Here is a 17,837-nt window from a genome sequence, read left to right on the forward strand (position 1 = left end):
TTACCCTTCAAGTGTTGATGCCGCAAGGCAAACAGCAAGGCCATTTCATAGCAGAGGCGGCCACTGGCCAGCTGGCAGCTGCACACCAGGACTTGGGCCAACCAGAGCAGCACCTGTACTAATTCCATGTCTGTCTCCACACTGGCCTGGAGTTCCAGGTAGAGTTGGACAGCCCGTAGGAAGTAATCCCTGGCCAGCAGCTGAGCCCAGGATTTAAAAGTCAGGTAACCAAGGTTGGCCAAAACCACTGCCTGGTTCCTCAAGTCCCCAGTCTCCTGGGCTCTAGCCAGGGCACGCAAAAAGTTTTTAGCTGCCCTATTTACCCGGCCTTCACCTTGAAGTGCAAGTCCCAAGAGGTTATGGACCACCCCTTTCTGGGTGACACTTTCTGTCCCCTTCAGGGAGTATGACAGTGGCTCCAGGAGGTCCACAGCCTTCTTGGGCAGGCCGGCTAAGAGATAAGCCCAGGCCAGGCAAAGAGAGGACTCAAATGCTTCCTGCTCACTGAGCAGCTGCCCTAGCACCATGGCCTGCTTCAGGTAGTAGACAGCACCTTCAGGAGACTTGTGTTGCAGGTACACTTTGGACAGGATAAGACACAGGGCCCTCTGGGTGCTGCGGTCCTTCTGCTCCTCACAGGCCTCCAGCGCCTGTCTGAGTGCCGGGCAGGCCAGGGGGGACACCTCACCCCAGTTTGGGGAGTTGACCCCAAGGAGCCTGGTGGTGTTCTGGAGAACCAAGTGGGCCTGCCAAATGGGGAGACACAACCCCTGGCCATTCTGGGCACCACGCTGCCTGACAGAAGCCACCACAAGGTGAGGGAGATATTTCTTGTCATAGAGAAAAGTCAAGATGGCTGTCCCAGCCTCCAAGGCAGGAAGGTGACCAGACAGGAGCTGCAGACGCTCAGCGAAGGGCAGGACCTCCTCATGCCGGCCGAGGCTCAGGAGCAACCGGATGGCCAAGAAGCAGGCCCTGGCCTCCAGGGGGCAGCTGCCCGACACAATGCCCTGACGCAGCACATAGGCCACCACGTCCAGCTCGTTCTTGGCGCTCGACTCTCGGTCAGGCAGGCAGGCCAGCAGCACGCCCGCCTTCTCCAGCAGAGCTGAGCCCTTGTCCCTCAGCCTCTGCCTCAGGTAGATGGCAGCCACGTTGATGTACAGAGCAGCTACCAAAGGGAGGTCGTCAAAAGCCCCGCAGAGAATGTGAATGGCCTCCTCAAAGTACACCCGGGCCTGAGAGAGTTTGACCTTCCGGATGCCCAGGCGGCCCAGCAGAAAGCAGAGCCGCGCATGCGCCCAGGTCATGTGATTGCGCTTGGCCCACTTCCGGCAGGCCTCCAGGTAGGCCTCCAGCTCCATCTCCTCGGAAAAACTGTAGAAGGAAGAGGTGAGGAAAGAGAAGGAGAAATCATAGAGGCTCTTAAAATGGTCAGCGTAACCTTCGTGATCCAAAAACGATAACAGTGGAGCGAAGTTCTCCACTTCCTCTTCCTCCTCCTCCTGACCCATGTTGAGGTCCACAAGTAGTTCCGGGTCATCGAGGTCTTCAGGCTCAGGCAGGTGGTAGCTATCCGAAGTGGCCGAGAGTAGCTCCCCCTCCAGACTGGAATCCTCGGAGCTGCTGGACCTTCTGAAGCTCCGGGCCTGACGCTCCTCCCAGGCCACCCCAGGTTTGGCCTCCCTGAAGCCTTTGGGTGGGGATGCTGTAAGGACAAGGGAGGTTTGACTGACCTTAAGCACCAGCCACTGTGACCACCTCTGGGCAAGAGGACAAGATACTGTCTCTGAAGGTGTAGTTTTGGTTCAGCATGATTTCTACTCACCACTCAGGTCGTTTGGAAGGTTCTGGATGGATTCAAACCCACCTGGGTGGAGACGAAGGACAGACCTGCCATTAGGTTAGAATTGGCCACCAGCTGACCTATGGCCTTTGGGAGACTTGGTATATAAATGACAGATCATCAACCAACTTTAGGAACTCGGCAGAATATCCCCCTCTCATCATCTCTTAAGAATTAGAGGGACCCCAGAATCATCTTGTTAAGCCCACTCATTATTTAGTTGGGCACTGAGGTGGAAGTGAGAGGCAGAGTAAGAGAAGAGAAGCTAGAAACACAAGCCCCATGCCCAGAGAGGGGGTTTCAGAGGTAGAGGATTGATCATGAAATCTGAGGTCTCAAATCCTTTCAACCAGTTTACAGCAAGGCTAGAAACAGAATCTCATGTGCTGAATATGTTGTGCACAGCTTCAAAAAAATGTGGCCTCCTTGACAGAATAAATTACAAAGAGGCATTTCATCACCAGGGTAAAGGCCTTGGGGGAGTTGGAATCTACAAACCAAATACCCTCTTTTAGTGGCTTTGGTGTCCAGGGTAGCCTGAGCACCCATCACGTACAGTGTTGTATCTAGAAAGTTGTGCTCCTGGTCTTCAGATAAACAGCAAAGGAACTTGTTTGAAACCTGCTCCTGGCTCTCTCTCAACCATGAGAGTGACAGATGGCAGATAATTTAGATCCTAGTCTGCCCCTCTCCTCCAAGCCCTTATCCCAAAGCATATCCCAATAGTCCTTGATTACCAAACCTCAGCTTTAACTACCCAGACAATGCCCATACCTCCAACGTCCCAGGTCAACATGGTGGGGCAGTGGGAACTCAAAGCATGGAAGCTTTACCAGGACTGGGTGCTAATATTGGAGCTAGATGTTCCTCACCAATGCTCTTTGCATGTGGAGATAGACTGTAGCTGCTGCCTCTGCTCCCTTGGACTGTCCCCACAAGATCTACTCATAAAATCTGTTGTTTGCACAGGGATAGACACAGCCCCACCATTACCAAAGATAAAGAGGGAAACAGGAATCCCTCCTCAGGTCACTGCCAATAAGATGTACCTCCTGGCACAGAACAGCTATTTCTAATGTAAGGGAAAGGACCATCATTTATTTACTTATTTATTCCACCCATCATTCTGAAAACTGCTTCAAGCACAGACCTCCATATCCACCCAAATCTAATTTATCCAACAGATCAAGATCTTTGCAGCGGGGAGTGGCAATATAGTGATGTAGGTAGATATTGACCTGACCAGAAAGTCAGGGAGACAAGTTCTCATCCTGACCCAGACACTGATTCACTTGGGCCTCAGTTTCCCAGTCTGCAAACAGAATAAAAGGTTTCTTTTTCCTTTGTTTTTGGTTTTTGTTTCTTATCACTAGGGCATGATGAATCAACTGTTCTTAGAGGCCATTTTGCTTGATTTTTCTAAAAGACAGAGATAAGTGGAGAGGGGAGAGAAGGAGAGACACTTGCAGCACTTCTCTACCATTCATGAAGCTTCCCTCCCTGTAGATGGAGAACAGAGACTCCAAACCTATTTCTTGTACATGTTACTATGTGTACCCTTATCAGGTGCACCATGTCCCAGTTTTAGAAAGCATTTCTCAGGATCCTTCCAGTTATAATCACTCTGTGGCCCACTTTTATCCCTGGGAACCTAGACATCCCTCAATTCTGAAAGGAAGAGACCTCAGTCACAACTCAGTTTTTCTTTACCAAGGTTGTCATGTAAGCCTCAATATGGCTGACAGCAAATAGACTGCTAAATTAACTTCACTGCTTCCTTTCCTTTCTAGGGGAGAAGTCCCAGACTACCCCTAGAAGTGCCTGAAAACTCATTAACTAGAAAGCAGTCAGAGCACCAAGCTCATGGACAGGATTAGATTGGTGCTATTTCACCCTCAGTTTAGAGCACACTTATCTTGAAGCTCCTAGGCCTCCAGAGTGGTTCAAGAAGCAGATACTCACTAAGCCGGTAGACAGACGTTATGTCTGTGTGAGCAAGTGTGTGGAGGAAGCTGGCACATTCTGCCTTCCTGTCACTTCCCAGAAACCCCAGGGAACATCTTTCTTCATCACTTAAAAAGGCAGAGTTCTTGCTCCTGCATTGAGGCAAAAGACAGGGACACAGATCAGTACATGGTGCCAAATGCAACTTCCTTCCACCCAGGGAAGTAGCAGGGACCAGTGAGGTACCATCACTCATTTTGTACAGCTGGAATCAGGCTCTTTATCTCACTGTTGTCTGTGTATCAAAAGCCAATAAAGAAGAACTATAGGGCTATTAGTACCAAATCCATGGAGTGCTGAACTATGCAAAATAGCCTCATGTGGGGGCAGAAAACAACCTTCTAGTAGCACGGCCTCCTCCCCAAGTAAAGAAAATTCCCTTTATTCAGTCTCCTGGGATGCTTTCTCCAATCTCAGAATTCATACAAAAAAACAACTCTTTATATGTTTAAAATGTATTCACATAGCAAAATGGCAAACACATAAGAAAATGAACAGTAGAATAAGAGAGCCAGCCAATACACAACTAGGTGAATGTATAGTTCAAAAACTAAAAGTAGGATGATCTGAAGATTAAAATGACTAAAATGAGGAAATCCAGAGAATGTGGAGAAGGTGTAACGTAGAGCATTTAAGCAGAAGCAAGCATCTATACAAAATAGTAAAATATAAATTCTAGACAAGAACATAAAAGCTTAGACACAGAGGACAATACTAGTGAACTGAACAGCAGATTTTGCCATAGCAGAGGAGAGTATCAGTAAAGTCCAAGATGGGTCTGAGAAAATACCTGGAGTGACCAAAAGTGAAAAATACAAAAGGACTCATTAAGCTAGATCAGGGACAGAATGATAAGTTTAACATACCTCTAGTAGGCGTTCCAGAAGAGAGACTAAAAAGAATGAGAAAGAGGCAGTATTCAAAGGGAGAATGACTGAGAACTTTCCAGAGTTGAAGAAAGACATGAATCTTCAAATGGAAGAAGCACATCAAGTCCTGAGCAAAATAAATAGAAATAATGTCATTTAAAAAATAATAGTCAGGGGGCCAGGCGGTAGTGCATGTGGTTAAAAAAAAAAACACTAGAGTGCACAAAGACCCAAGTTTAAACCCCTGGGCCCCATCTGCAGGGGGGAAGCTTCACAAGTGATGAAACAGTGCTGCAGTAGTCTCTCTCTCCTCCTATCTCCTCCTTCCCTTTTAATTTCTCTCTGTCTTTAGCTAAAATAAATAAATTATAATATAGAAATAATAAATAATAAAATTAGAAATAATTTTAAATCTAAAAATATTTATTTCTTTAATTTCCTGTGGACTTTTGTGGCTTCTCTTCTAATCCTGCTTTCTGGGCCCAACTACCTATTACATAACTACTTGATTTAAGGCATGGAAAAGTTAAATATAAAGGGTGAGAATATGGGAGTCGGGCGGTAGCGCAGTGGGTTAAGTGCATGTGGTGCTAAGCGCAAGGATCAAGTAAGGATCCTGCTTCGAGCCCTGGCTCCCCACCTGCGGGGGAGTTGCTTCACAGGCAGTGAAGCAGGTCTGCAGGTGTCTATCTATCTCTCCCTCTCTCTGTCTCACCCTCCTCTCTCCATTTCTCTCTGTCCCTTCCAATGATAACATCAATAACAACAATAACAACAATAACTGCCCCTGCGGCTACAGACAGACTATGACCCACATAGTCAACGACTGCCACCTCTCCAGATTCAAAGGAGGTCTCGAAACTTTACATCAGGCTCAACCTGACGCTGTTGACTGGCTACGGAAGAAGGGCAAACGCTAGAAGAAGAACAACAACAACAACAATAAGTACAGCAATAAAACAAAAGGAAATAAATATTTTTAAAAGGGTGAGAATATAAATTAATGAAATAAAACATACAAAAATACCCAGGATGAGACAACAAAGGAAAGTATGACTCTAATGAAATAGAAAGCAGAGAAAAATTAAGTTGGCTAACAAAAGACCGGCTGATAATTATAAAAGACTAATCAAATGACTAAAATGCTGGAAAAATGGATTTGAATTTTATATTAATAATTATTTTACCCATTCATATTTGAAGATACTATTTGTTTTGTGCCTAGTTAAACTACCACTTATGGGTATATTTTAAGTAACTTTCAGAAAAACATAGACTGAGACTAAAAGAATTTATGGCTCAGTGGTGCCTGTCAAAATAATTACTAAAAAATAAATTTTATGGAGAGAGAAGTGGAGCCTTTGCTATAAAAAAGTAATAGAATATATCATTTCTAAGCAAACTGTACAAAAGAAAAGCATCTATAATAGATAGAAAAGTTCTAAAAAGTACATAAATGAACTATATTTATTACAATGTGAATACATTCTAAATTTGTAATGTCAACTGAAAAAAATAACAGTCAAGAAGAATACTGATATAAACTTTTAAATACACAAAATCATAGGATTTTTGTTGATCAAATACCTGCTTTTTAATTGTATCAGAATGAGAATGAGAAAGGCAGATTAACCTCAGATAATTGGCTGCTAGAGTCAGATAAATTGGCCGCTGGAGTCAGAAGCAGGAGCAGAAAATGGAAAAGGTAAGGGCTTGAGTTATATATAAAGACTTTCCCCCATTAACATACACACAGGCACACAAATATCAGACATTTTCTGAAAACATAAAATGTCAAAAAAAAAAAAAGATGCAGTGTATCATCAACCCCAAAAGATATGGGGTCCTAAAAAGTCATTTAGACCAAGTGAAAATACAATATCTTATTTTTTTATTTCTTTATTGGGGAATTAATGTTTTAAATTCAACAGTAAATACAATAGTTTATACATGCATAATATTTCCCAGTTTTCCATATAACTATACAACCCCCACTAGGTCCTCTGTCATCCTTTTTTGGACCTGTACTCTCCTCCCCACCTACCCCAGAGTCTTTTTGCTTTGGTGCAATATGCCAATTCCAGTTCAGGTTCTACTTGTGTTTTCTCTTCTGATATTGTTTTTGAATATCAGAATACTTATTAGGAGGTTCAGAATTCAATCCCCACAATCACGTATGTCAGAGTGATAGTATGGCTCCCAGTAAATAAAAATAAACCTTTAAAATAAAGAAAAAAATAGCTTCTGAGACGTTTCAGGCACAATACACTGTTGATTTGGTTAGATATCTATAAATATGGTAGAAAGACAAATGCAACACTCTCGGGAGAAAGTACATCAGTACAGGGAGGAAACAGGGTGGGGGTGGATGAAAACAGCAAATGCTGTATCTTTTACAAAAACCATGAACACAAACTAAGAGTGACACCCAGTGGTTAACTTGTTCCATAGCACACAGGACACACCCTGGCTACTGATCTGTGGCCAAGCAGTTGTCAAGTCTTTCCTTCAAGTGCTGTGTTTAAGAGATGCTTTGGAAGGAGGCAATGAAGCAGTTCCTCTCTCTTCTCCTTCCACCCTTCCCTACTCTTTCCTTCCTTTCCATACTAAATGTGCAATCTCTGATGCATTTGGGACCAGTTTGGAGGCTGGTAGAACAAGAGATGGCAATAAAGAGAAAATATTGTACCTTTCCTGTGGTTCACTGTTCTTCAGGTGAAGAGTTCCTAGAGCTCTGTCATTCTTCTTCTAGCGTTTGCCCTTCTTCCATAGCCAGTTAACAGCATCAGGTTGAGCCTGATGTAAAGTTTCGAGACCTCCTTTGAATCTGGAGAGGTAGCAGTCGTTGACTATGTGGGTCATAGTCTGTCTGTAGCCGCAGGGGCAGTTTGGGTTGTCTCTGGCTCCCCAGCGGTGGAACATAGCGGCACACCGGCCATGGCCTGTTCAATAGCGATTGAGGGCCCAATCATGTGCTAGGTCAAAGCCGGGTTGATGCTTGCAGGGGTCTGTGATGAGGTGTTTGTTCTTTACCTCAGCTGACTGCCAACTCTGTTTCCAAGAGTCTGGAACAGAGAAGTTCAGTGTAGGCGTAGGAGACCAGATTGGATGACGAGACGTCAAGCGTTGGACAGGGTGGGTGAAGATATCCGCGTATATTGGCAGGTCTGGTCGAGCGTAGACATGGGAAATGAACTTAGATGATGCCGCATCCCGACGACTATCTGGCGGGGCGATGTTGCTAAGAACTGGCAGCCATGGAACTGGGGTGGAACGGATGGTTCCAGAAATTATCCTCATGGAGGAATATAATTTGGAATCGACCAAGTGGACATGGGGGCTGCAGAACCATACTGTGCACAGTATTCTGCAGTGGAATAGGATAATGCCAGAGATGATGATCGTAGTGTGGAAGCGCTCGCGCCCCATGAGGAGCTGGCCAGTCTTGCAATGATGTTATTCCTCGCGCCCACCTTTGCTGCAGTTTTTAGGAGATGTTCATGAAATGACAGAGTGCGATCGAGAGTAACGCCAAGATAGACTGGCTGGGCTTCATGCCGGATTCTCGTATCGTTAAGTTGCACATTAAGCTCACGCAAGGCCGAGGCATGGTGTAGATGGAAAACAGATGATACCGTTTTTGCAGTGCTAGGGATTAGTCGCCATTTTTTACAGTAATCAGATATCAAAGACATGTCTTTCGTGAGTGTTTCCTCGAGGATGTCGAACTTGGATGCCTGAGTTGCACAGCAGATGTCATCGGCGTAGATGAACTTCCTTGAAGTTTCTGGGAGGTCATTGATGTAAATATTAAGTAGCGTAGGAGCCAGAACAGAGCCCTGGGGGAGGCCACTTGAGACAAGTCTCCATCTGCTAGACTTGTCACCCAGATGCACCCAGAATCTTCTGTTTTGGAGAAGAAACGATATAGTGTTGGCCACCCATGGAGGCAGGCATCCTGAGATCTTGACTAGGAGACCACGATGGCAGACCGTGTCATAGGCTGCTGTGAGATCAACAAAGACAGCACCCGTCTTTAAATTCTTCTGGAATCCATTTTCAATGTAAGTTGAGATGGCCAGGACTTGTTTGCAGGTAGATCTTCCTGGGCAGAAACCAGCTTGGGCGGGTGATAGGAATTTCTCTGTAAGAGGAGAAATTCGTGACAGAAGCAGCCTCTCAAGGAGTTTGTAACACATGGAGAGGAGAGAAATTGGTCTATAGCTGGCGGCCAGTGTTGGGTCTTTCTTTGGTTTCAAAACTGCTATTATCTTCGCACGATGCCAAATTTTGGGCATAGATTCGGATTCCAAGATGTGGGACAGGAATGTAGTGAGCCACTTCTTTGCCGCGGGGCCCAAGTTAAGAATGAGCTCTGTCATAAAATGTGATGTCACACTACTGTAGTGGTACCAAGTTACTGTCATTTAAGTCAAGATGAGGCACAGAAACCCAAACAGAATTTATGAAATCTGACACTTGCCCCCAGTATCTATTAACCCCGTGATTGATGGTAAGCACACAGTATGGGCTCTGTGTCCATGGTTCCTGGCTCACAGATACCAAAACTCTTGGAAGTTCCTGAGAGGTAAGAACATGTTTAAAATGTACTTACTTATTAATCAGTGAAAGAGAGAGAGAAAAAAAAGTTTTCTTATACCATGTGGTACTGGGATTGAACTTGGGACCTCATGCTTATAAGGCTGTTTTATCCACTGCACCACCTCCTGGACTGCAAGAGCAATATTTGTTATACTATTTTTTTTCTCTGTACAGTAGTTTTTGAAATTGCTCAGAACCATAAAGATCGGTAACTTGTTACTCATAGCAAGCTCCTTTAAGTCACAACTGAGTCAGTGTTAGCAAAGTGACTGGGAAATCCCCTAAATATGGGAAGGGCTGGTTGCTAGGAGACCCAGCCATGAATAGAGACTCAGAAATTTCAGTCCAATTCCCTGGTTCCCAGAAAGAAGAGAGAATCTTGAGAGTGAATGAATTACCTGTAGTCAATGATTAAGTCAGTCACTGAGGAGTTAATAAATCAGGGCTGGCAAAATAGTTCAGCTGGATAGTCTACTGCTTTGCTATGCACACAATCCAAATTCAAATCCAGCTTCCATGATATTATATGAAGCTTTGGTCTCTTTTTCTTCCTCCTTCTCTGTCTCTTTTTTAAAACTTTATTAGTGATATATACATAGATTTTTTTTCCATTTTTATTAACTTCTATGGCCCTGCCTTCACTTTCTTTCTAAGCCATACCCATGCCTATTACTATTCCAAGTGTCTTTCCTTTTTCCTCTTTCCTCTCAGATAAGAGAAATAGCACCTGGCTTCCCCAGGTATTCCCCAGATTCTTTTCCTTCTCAGTGTATCTCTACTCTCATTCCTCTCCTCCTCCTTCTCTTCCTCCTCCTCCTTCTCCTTCCTCCTCCTCCTCTTCCTCCTCCTTATTCTTCTCCTTCTTCTCCTTCTCCTCCTCCTTCTCCTTCTCCTTCTTCTCTCTCTTATTTCTCTCCCTCCCCCCACCTCTATCTGAAAATAAAAATCAGACAATAAACCATACCTATTCAATGAAAATCCTAAGAGAAGTTCAGAGAACATACAGCCTTGACATCTAAACTACTTCTCTGTACCACTATGTACAACCCCAGACTCCAAAAGGATAGAAGCATCTTTTGTGGAAACTATATGTATTTCTTCATCTGGCTGTTGGTTCACAGCATTTAGTGGTCCATTTCAGAAATCAGTAGTCTATTGAATAAATGGGTTTCCAGAGGTTCTTTGAGCTTCTCTAGCAAATGAAACAAACAAAAAGGTCTTTGAGATGGCCAATCATCTAGAAATAGTACAGGTGATAACCATCAGCCAAAGTGGACAGTCCACAACCTGTGGAGTTTGGTGCTCTCTCACAGCAGTTGGTGCCAGAATTGAGCAAGAGTGTAGGATACATAGCTGGTGTCAAAGAATGATTTATTAGGAGTTAAAGCATAATGAACACATAACACATACACACACACAAACACACATGCACACACACACATACACACACACACACACACACACACACACACACAAAATACCAGGCATAATTCTAACTGACCATTCTAACTGTATTATCTTAGTTCAGTTCACAACATCCTTTAGGACAAAATTAATATTGTACCCAGTTCACAGATGTGAAGGCTGCTATATAGAGAGACAATGAGTCATATCTTCAATAAATATGAACATTTATAACAAATTCAAAGAGACATTTGATGTGCTCACATGGCCATGGATGTGTTTTAGACAGTCCAGTTCTGGAACTCTTGGTTATTCTTAGTAACTATATTCCTAACTGGATCAGCTCAGAAGATAACAATATTAACCAGTGAGAAGGTTCAATACAGGCCATCCCCAAACATTTCACTTTGACATATGTATTATAATAATAATAATTATTATTATTATTATTATTACTATTACTATTTCGGGGGGAGTGTCATTGGAGATTCACTGTTCCAAGCAGACTTTTTCAGGTAGAGATACAGGAAAGGAAAGAGACAGTTACCACAGCACTAAAGCTTCCTCCAGTACAGTAGCATTGGGTTCAAACCTGGGTCATTTGCATAGAAAAGCAGGCACACTATCCAGGTAAACTATTTTGTCTGCTTTTAGTAAACGCTACTTTGAGCTGAATCAAAACTAACAGCTAAAAACAAAAGGAAACAAAACACCTTTATATCTCCCTTAAATACAAACACCTCCAGAATTTAGATAGAAAGGCCACTCGGAAAAAGAGCTTTGATCAGAGATAATTTCATCATTGAATTGGCCTTTATGTGAGGTCAAGCAAACATCTGACCACCAAATATCTGCTCTTCTCTATTGGAAATGACCCTCCTCCTCTTTGAAACCCCAGCCCACTCTTCATTCCTTATCTCAGGGTGGCATTATGCTTCAGTTTGCCCCATAGCACTTTAGTATGTAATTAAGATGGTTTTCCTTTTGTTTATTATTTATTCATACCCTGTGTTGCCCTTGTTGTTTTTGTATTGTTGTAGTTATCGTTGTCATCGTTGTTGGGTAGGACAGAGAGAAATAGAGAGGGGGGGGGGGAAGACAGAGAAGGGAAAGAAAGATAGACACCTGCAGACCTGCTTCACTGCCTGTGAATCGACTCCTCTGCAGGTGGGGAACTGGGGGCTCGAACCAGGATCCTTAAGCCGGTCCTTGCACTTTGCGCCACGTGCGCTTAACCCACTGTGCTACTGCATGACTCCAAGGATGGTTTTGTTCTTTTTTTTTCTATATCAGTGTATTAGCAAAGAACCTAGAAAGGTAGAAGGAAAAACTTTCCTCTCCTAGACAACCCCCCGCAACCTTCCATAGATGGTTCCTTCCTCTCAGTGGAAAGGAATTTATTCTTTTTTCACTCTATTCTTTCTTATTCTGCTCAATGCATGGTTCTTCCCCACCAATGCTGTTCTTTGTATTCTTTTTCCTTTTCACCAGGTCCTCAACTGCAGAAATATGTTGCTGAGAGAAGAGAAAAATAACAGAGCTGGCAAAATAGCTCACCTGGATTGTGCACCTGCCTTGCCTTATACACAAACCCAGGTTTGAGCTCCCAATCATCGGGAAGCTACACAAGTGGTAGAATAGTGTTGTAGTGTCACTTTCCTTCTCTCTCTTTCTCTTTCTCAACTTCTATCAAAAAGAAGAAGGAGGTAGTAGAAAAAGATGAGGAGGAAAAAAGGATCCACCAAGGCCAATAGAGTTGTGAATGCATGGAACCCTGGTACGAGCGAAAAATGCAGAGAGAGAGAGAGAGATTTCCAGAATGAGTGTCCAGAGCTTTCCACATTCTAGGCCCTGTTGTCACAGTGTGAAGGACTTGATCCCACCCTGCAGATGGCCTTCTGTGCTTGCTCCCTCCCCTGTTATCAGAGCCCAGACTCCCTGCTGCTTCCTTCCCTCTGCAGGAAGAACACCCCAGAGACCAGACAGCCTTCCCAGCTCTGCCCCTTCCTGACATAGCTAAGTGGAGGAGGCTAGTCTCTGCTCAGCAACTCAGACCCAGCCCTGCCACATTTAAGGTAGAAAGGAGTAGAAGAACGTACTTCATCAGTCCTGCCAACTCTGCTTCCTCCACACACCCAGTCTGAAGCACACAGACCAAATGGAAGGGATGCTTCAGTCACTGTGCTGCTGTCTCCAGAGCCTGAGTGCTCTTCCCTTGATGGAACTTCATGATTCAATGAAATGAAAGGCAGAACACAAATACCCAAAACAGTGACCATCTATGGAAATAGATTTAAGTGGAAAAATCCATGATCACTCATTCTGTTCCCTCTGGCCTTCCTGTCCTAGTCTAAGCTGTGAAAATGTGCCCCTGGGTTTCTCAGGAACCCTAAAGTTCAGATAAGCTCAGAAGAAAAGGACCCTGCCACTGAAGGCACCCCTGCTGAACCTCACTCCTGCCCCAAGACCTCCCAAGAGCTTCTCTGCTGTACTCACATGGAAGAATAGGAATTTGGATCTATGTTCCTGGTGGGGATGAAGCCCACTTCTCCCGAGCACAAGGACTTCCCAAGGAACCACTGAAGACCAGGGATGACGAAGCCAATGATCTCGATGCTCTCTCCCTGCTGTAGGGTCAGCTCATCCTTCTCCTCCTTTTCATAGTCCTTCCAGGCCTTGCATTTTCCTCTTCCTGTGGGGAAAGAGCATGCAGCTCAGAAAATAAGACACAAGCAGCAGAGCCATTTGCCAGCTTCCAGTGCAATGTGAAACTGAAGACTTCGCAGATTCCTCGCTTACAAGAACCAATAACCACTACAACCACCACCAAGAAAGAAAACAGAGAAAATTAGAAACATGGCACAGGGTCATTGATTATTGGGTTTTGTTTTGTTTAATTCTTGTTGTTTGTTTTTAATATTTATTATTTTTTACTTTGATAAAACAGAAAGAAATTGAAAGGCAATGGTGAAACAGAGAGAGAAAGAGAGAAGCATGCAGAGGGGGACAGGTGGTGGTGCACTTGGTTGAGTGCACATCACAATGTTCACTCACGGACCTGAGTTTGAACCCCCAGTCCACACCTGCAGGAGGAAAGCTTCACAAGTCGTGAAACAGGGCTGCAAGTGTCTCTCTATCTCTCTCCCTCTCTATTTCCCCCTGCCCTCTCTATTTCTGGCTGTCTCTATCTAATAAATAAAGATTTTAAAATGTTATTTAAAGAGAGAGACACGTAGCACTGTTTTACCATTTGTAAACCTTCCTCCCCACAGGTGGGGACCAGGGGATTCAACCCCAGTCCTTGTGCATGATAACGTGTGTACTCAACCAGTTGTACCATCACCCAGCACCTGTTTTGTTTTTCCATTTGATCAGATCAGAACAATAACAACAGAAGAACTTATATCCACTTTCACCATTGTTTTAGAAAAGACGTTTTGACAAATGTCAGAAGGGGTCAGGGAGGTAACCTGGTAGTTGAGCACGTACCTCAAAATGCATGTAGACTTGGATCTGATCTCCAGAACCACTCAGGAGAGTAACAAATAAAAAAGTGGAGCCCCATGAATGGTAGGACAGTTCTTTGATCTTTCTCATTTATTAAAATTAAAAATTGTATTAAAAAGTTTCTAATATTGGAAAGACAGTGGCATTCACCTCAAATCTAAATGAAGTCAGTTGATCAGAATTGGGAAGCTCACACTTTTGCCCCCCTCTGTCTGATGTATTACTATCATATAAAGACAATGTCTGTGTGGTTGGCACAAGTCCACAGACAAAGGTGAGAATCACTGGATATCTCTCTCCATCTCCTGACAACTCCTTTGGCCTCTATGGCCTTCAATCTACCCAGTTGTAAAATGAGGGTAATGAGAATACCAGTCTCACCAATCACAGTGATAAATTGTACCTATCCATCAACAGTACTGTAAACCATTAAACTCCCACACACACACAGGAGAGAGAGAGAGAGAGAGAGAGAGAGAGAGAGAATGAGAATGCCGGTCTCTTGTAAACATAAGAATCAATGAGACCAAGTGTGCAGTGTAGGAAGCTAATAATCTCTCAGTAGATGTTACCTTCAAATCACCTGTCATTCAGCTTGACAAGTTGCCTAAGATCTTGGGTATGTATAATTTTGTCCATTTTCTCAGATCTACCACCCACCCATCCACTGAAGAATCCCAAAGAATAGTAGTAGAACAACAGATTCTCCTTAATACAGATTGGATGGAGGAGGTGCAGAAAGGATAAGTAATTAGTACGAAATATATATCTTTGTGTGTGTATCCAAGTTGAGGCTAGAATTTAATTTCTCTCTTCTTTTTTATATATTTTATTTTTTTATTGGATAAAGACAGAAATTGAGAGGGAAGGGGGAAATAGAATGGGAAAGAAACAGATAAACACCTGCAACACTCTTTCACTGCTTGTGAAGCATTCCCACTGCAGGTGGGGACCAAGGGTTTAAACCCAGACCCATGCACACTGTAACATGTACACTCAATCAGGTGTACCATCCTTTGCCCCCAAATTTCTCTCTTCTTTACACTGATCCTGCTCTGGTTGCTAGAATGGTTTTCATGTGCCTCAGTTCCCACATTTGTCTTTGATCCTCCACTAAGGATAGCAACCTTTTTTCCTAATATTGTTAGTCATGTCTCTCTTGATTTTGTCAAGGTGAGAAATTCCCACTGCTTTGCATGTTAATGGGATCGACTATTAATACTGACAATGTTAGATAATTTACTAAATGATTTGCAGATCGCCTTTAGCTTCATTCCCATTACGCTATTTGCAGTTGGCTTCTAACAATGGTTTGCTAATAAGGAAGCTGAAGTGTAATCAGGCATATAAATGGCTGAAATCATACTGATTTCAAGTTTTGAAGCCAGAATGGCTCCCAGGCCCATGTTCCTAACTACAGACAGGCCTTACTGCCTCAGATACATAAAATTGTTTATGGTTATTTGTTAAGCCTAATCTCTGGCCTCCATATTTCCCCCTCTGTTTATTTCTATTTGTTGTTAAGTATTACTTGAGATTAGAACCTTAAAAATTGTACTTTTGGGGGGTCGGGCAGTAGCGCAGCAGGTTAAGTGCATGTGGCGCAAGGACCAGTGGAAGGATCCCAGTTCAAGCGCCTTTCTCCCCACCTGCAGGGGAGTCGCTCTTCACAGGCGGTGAAGCAGGTCTGCAGGTATCTCTCTTTCTCTCCCCCTTTCTGTCTTCCCCTTCTCCCTCCATTTCTCTCTGTCCTATCCAACAACAAACAGTATCAACAACAACAATAATAACCACAACAAGGCTGCAACAACAAGGGCAACAAAAGGCGGGGAAATGGCCTCCAGGAGCAGTGGATTCATGATGCAGGCACTGAGCCCCAGCAATAACCGGAGGCAAAAAAAAATTATACTTTTTGTTGGGAGGAGATTGAAAATGACTCTAAGGATAAAAATAAAAAGAATAAATAATCTAGATACCTAGAAAATATGAAATTCTTTATCCTTTATCCAGCAGATTCATATATGCCCATATATAGTTATACATGTGTGCAAATACAGATTAGCTAAAATGTATGCTTGTGTTTATTATACACATGTGTATATATTTTCTTTCAGTCTTTTAAGTCAAAAAATACTTACTGAATTTCCAAGCATTCAAGTCCTAACTTCAAGATCTCTAAAAGAAGTTAGAAAACATTTCACTAGTGACTGAAAGCAGGCAGCCACCAGGCTGCATTTGGTCCATGCCAGGCTTCATTTCCATGTAACTTCCTACCCTCGACTGTCCACATAGTTCATCGAAGTCCCTGTACATCCAACAGGCATTTACATCTACACCCTGCATTTTGCCCTGTCCTTTCAGAGACAAGGAAACACACATGCAGAATCAGTAACTTATTCTCAAAGCCAGTGAGTAACAGGGGCAGGGAGCAGATGGAAACTCACACCAAGAAACTCCAAATGTTTAGGTAGTATTAGGAATCAGGACAATTGTTTCTGTTTCTTCCTTTCAATTTTCCCCTTATTTTTATTGTTGTTGTTGTCATCAGGAATTCACTACTCTGGGATGACTTTACTTTTTCAGATACAAAGAAAGAGGGAGGGACAGAGGAAAGATACCATGGCATTGATGCTTCCTCCAGTGTGGTGGAGGCTATGGGTTATGTCTGTGTCAAGGCAGGCACACAATCCATGTGAGCTGATTTCCACTCCACCTTACCAATCTGATAGGGCCCTGTCCAGTCCCTCTTTCTGCAGTGGCCACAGCTTCCAGGGTAATTCTTTAGGAACCACCTGCCAATGGAAACATGGAATTTGCAAGCATGCCTTTCAAAAGATAAGAATGGTGGAAAGCTGGGGCTGGGCAGTGGTGCGACTGGTAGAGTGCGCATGTTACCATGCTCAGGAAGCAGGTTCAAGACCCCAGTCCCCACCTGTAAGGTGGAAGCTTCACAAGTAGTGAAGCAGTACTGCAGGTCTCTCTCTTTCTCTCTCTCTCTCTCTCTTTCTTTCTCCTTCCCTCTCGATTTTTCACTGTCTCTATAAAAAAACAAAAGAGGAGAACAGAATGGTATACTAAAATATCAGGGTAATGGTGATGATGCTGGGAAGGTGCTATGAAAAGGAGAGACATTCAGCAGGCTGAGAGATTTCTTGTTCCTTCTATTAGTTAGTTAGAAAACTCATAGATGCCCTTTCCATTCCCACCCAGAGTCCACTGCCTGGAACAACATTAACAGTCACTCTGTGTATCTGAGCTCATAATGCCTTCTAAAGGGGATTCTCCAACTGAATGAGAAAAGCATCCACTTGTCTTGTGGGAAGTGTATAAAAAATACAAACCCCTAGCATCAACTCCAAATACTGTCTAAGGATGGCACTGAGATAGGACTGACAACTAAAATCTCCAGGTGATTCCAACACAATAACCCAAAATTCCTACACTGGGGGGTCACTACACTGAAGACTAAGCAGAACATTCCTCCCAGGTACAGAGACTTCTAAAGTTTAGAACCATCTCAAATTTCATCCAGTTGAGCAATCCTTCATTACTAGCATAAATAAATAAATAAATAAATAAATAAATAAATAAATAAATAAATAACA

The 17,837-nt window shown here is 43.5% G+C and overlaps 1 protein-coding gene across 5 annotated transcripts in view; it reads right to left on the bottom strand.

Moving 5' to 3' along the window:
* The window catches only part of SH3TC2 (SH3 domain and tetratricopeptide repeats 2), a 74,512-nt gene that overhangs the window by 17,484 nt on the left and 39,191 nt on the right, over positions 1-17,837 (bottom strand). For 3 of the 5 annotated variants that reach the window (XM_060180747.1, XM_060180732.1, XM_007516379.3), the window contains exons 7-11: positions 16,951-17,024; positions 13,222-13,417; positions 3,809-3,942; positions 1,829-1,870; positions 5-1,708 (exon numbers count right to left, since the gene is read on the bottom strand). In XM_060180747.1, the coding sequence (XP_060036730.1) occupies positions 5-1,708; positions 1,829-1,870; positions 3,809-3,942; positions 13,222-13,417; positions 16,951-17,024 (2,150 nt within the window). The remainder of the gene's footprint in view (positions 1-4; positions 1,709-1,828; positions 1,871-3,808; positions 3,943-13,221; positions 13,418-16,950; positions 17,025-17,837) is intronic. The other 2 variants (XM_060180756.1, XM_060180741.1) reach the window with 2 other exon arrangements.

The sequence above is a fragment of the Erinaceus europaeus genome, chromosome 2 (assembly GCF_950295315.1).
Source record: "Erinaceus europaeus chromosome 2, mEriEur2.1, whole genome shotgun sequence".
Lineage (NCBI taxonomy): Eukaryota > Metazoa > Chordata > Mammalia > Eulipotyphla > Erinaceidae > Erinaceus > Erinaceus europaeus.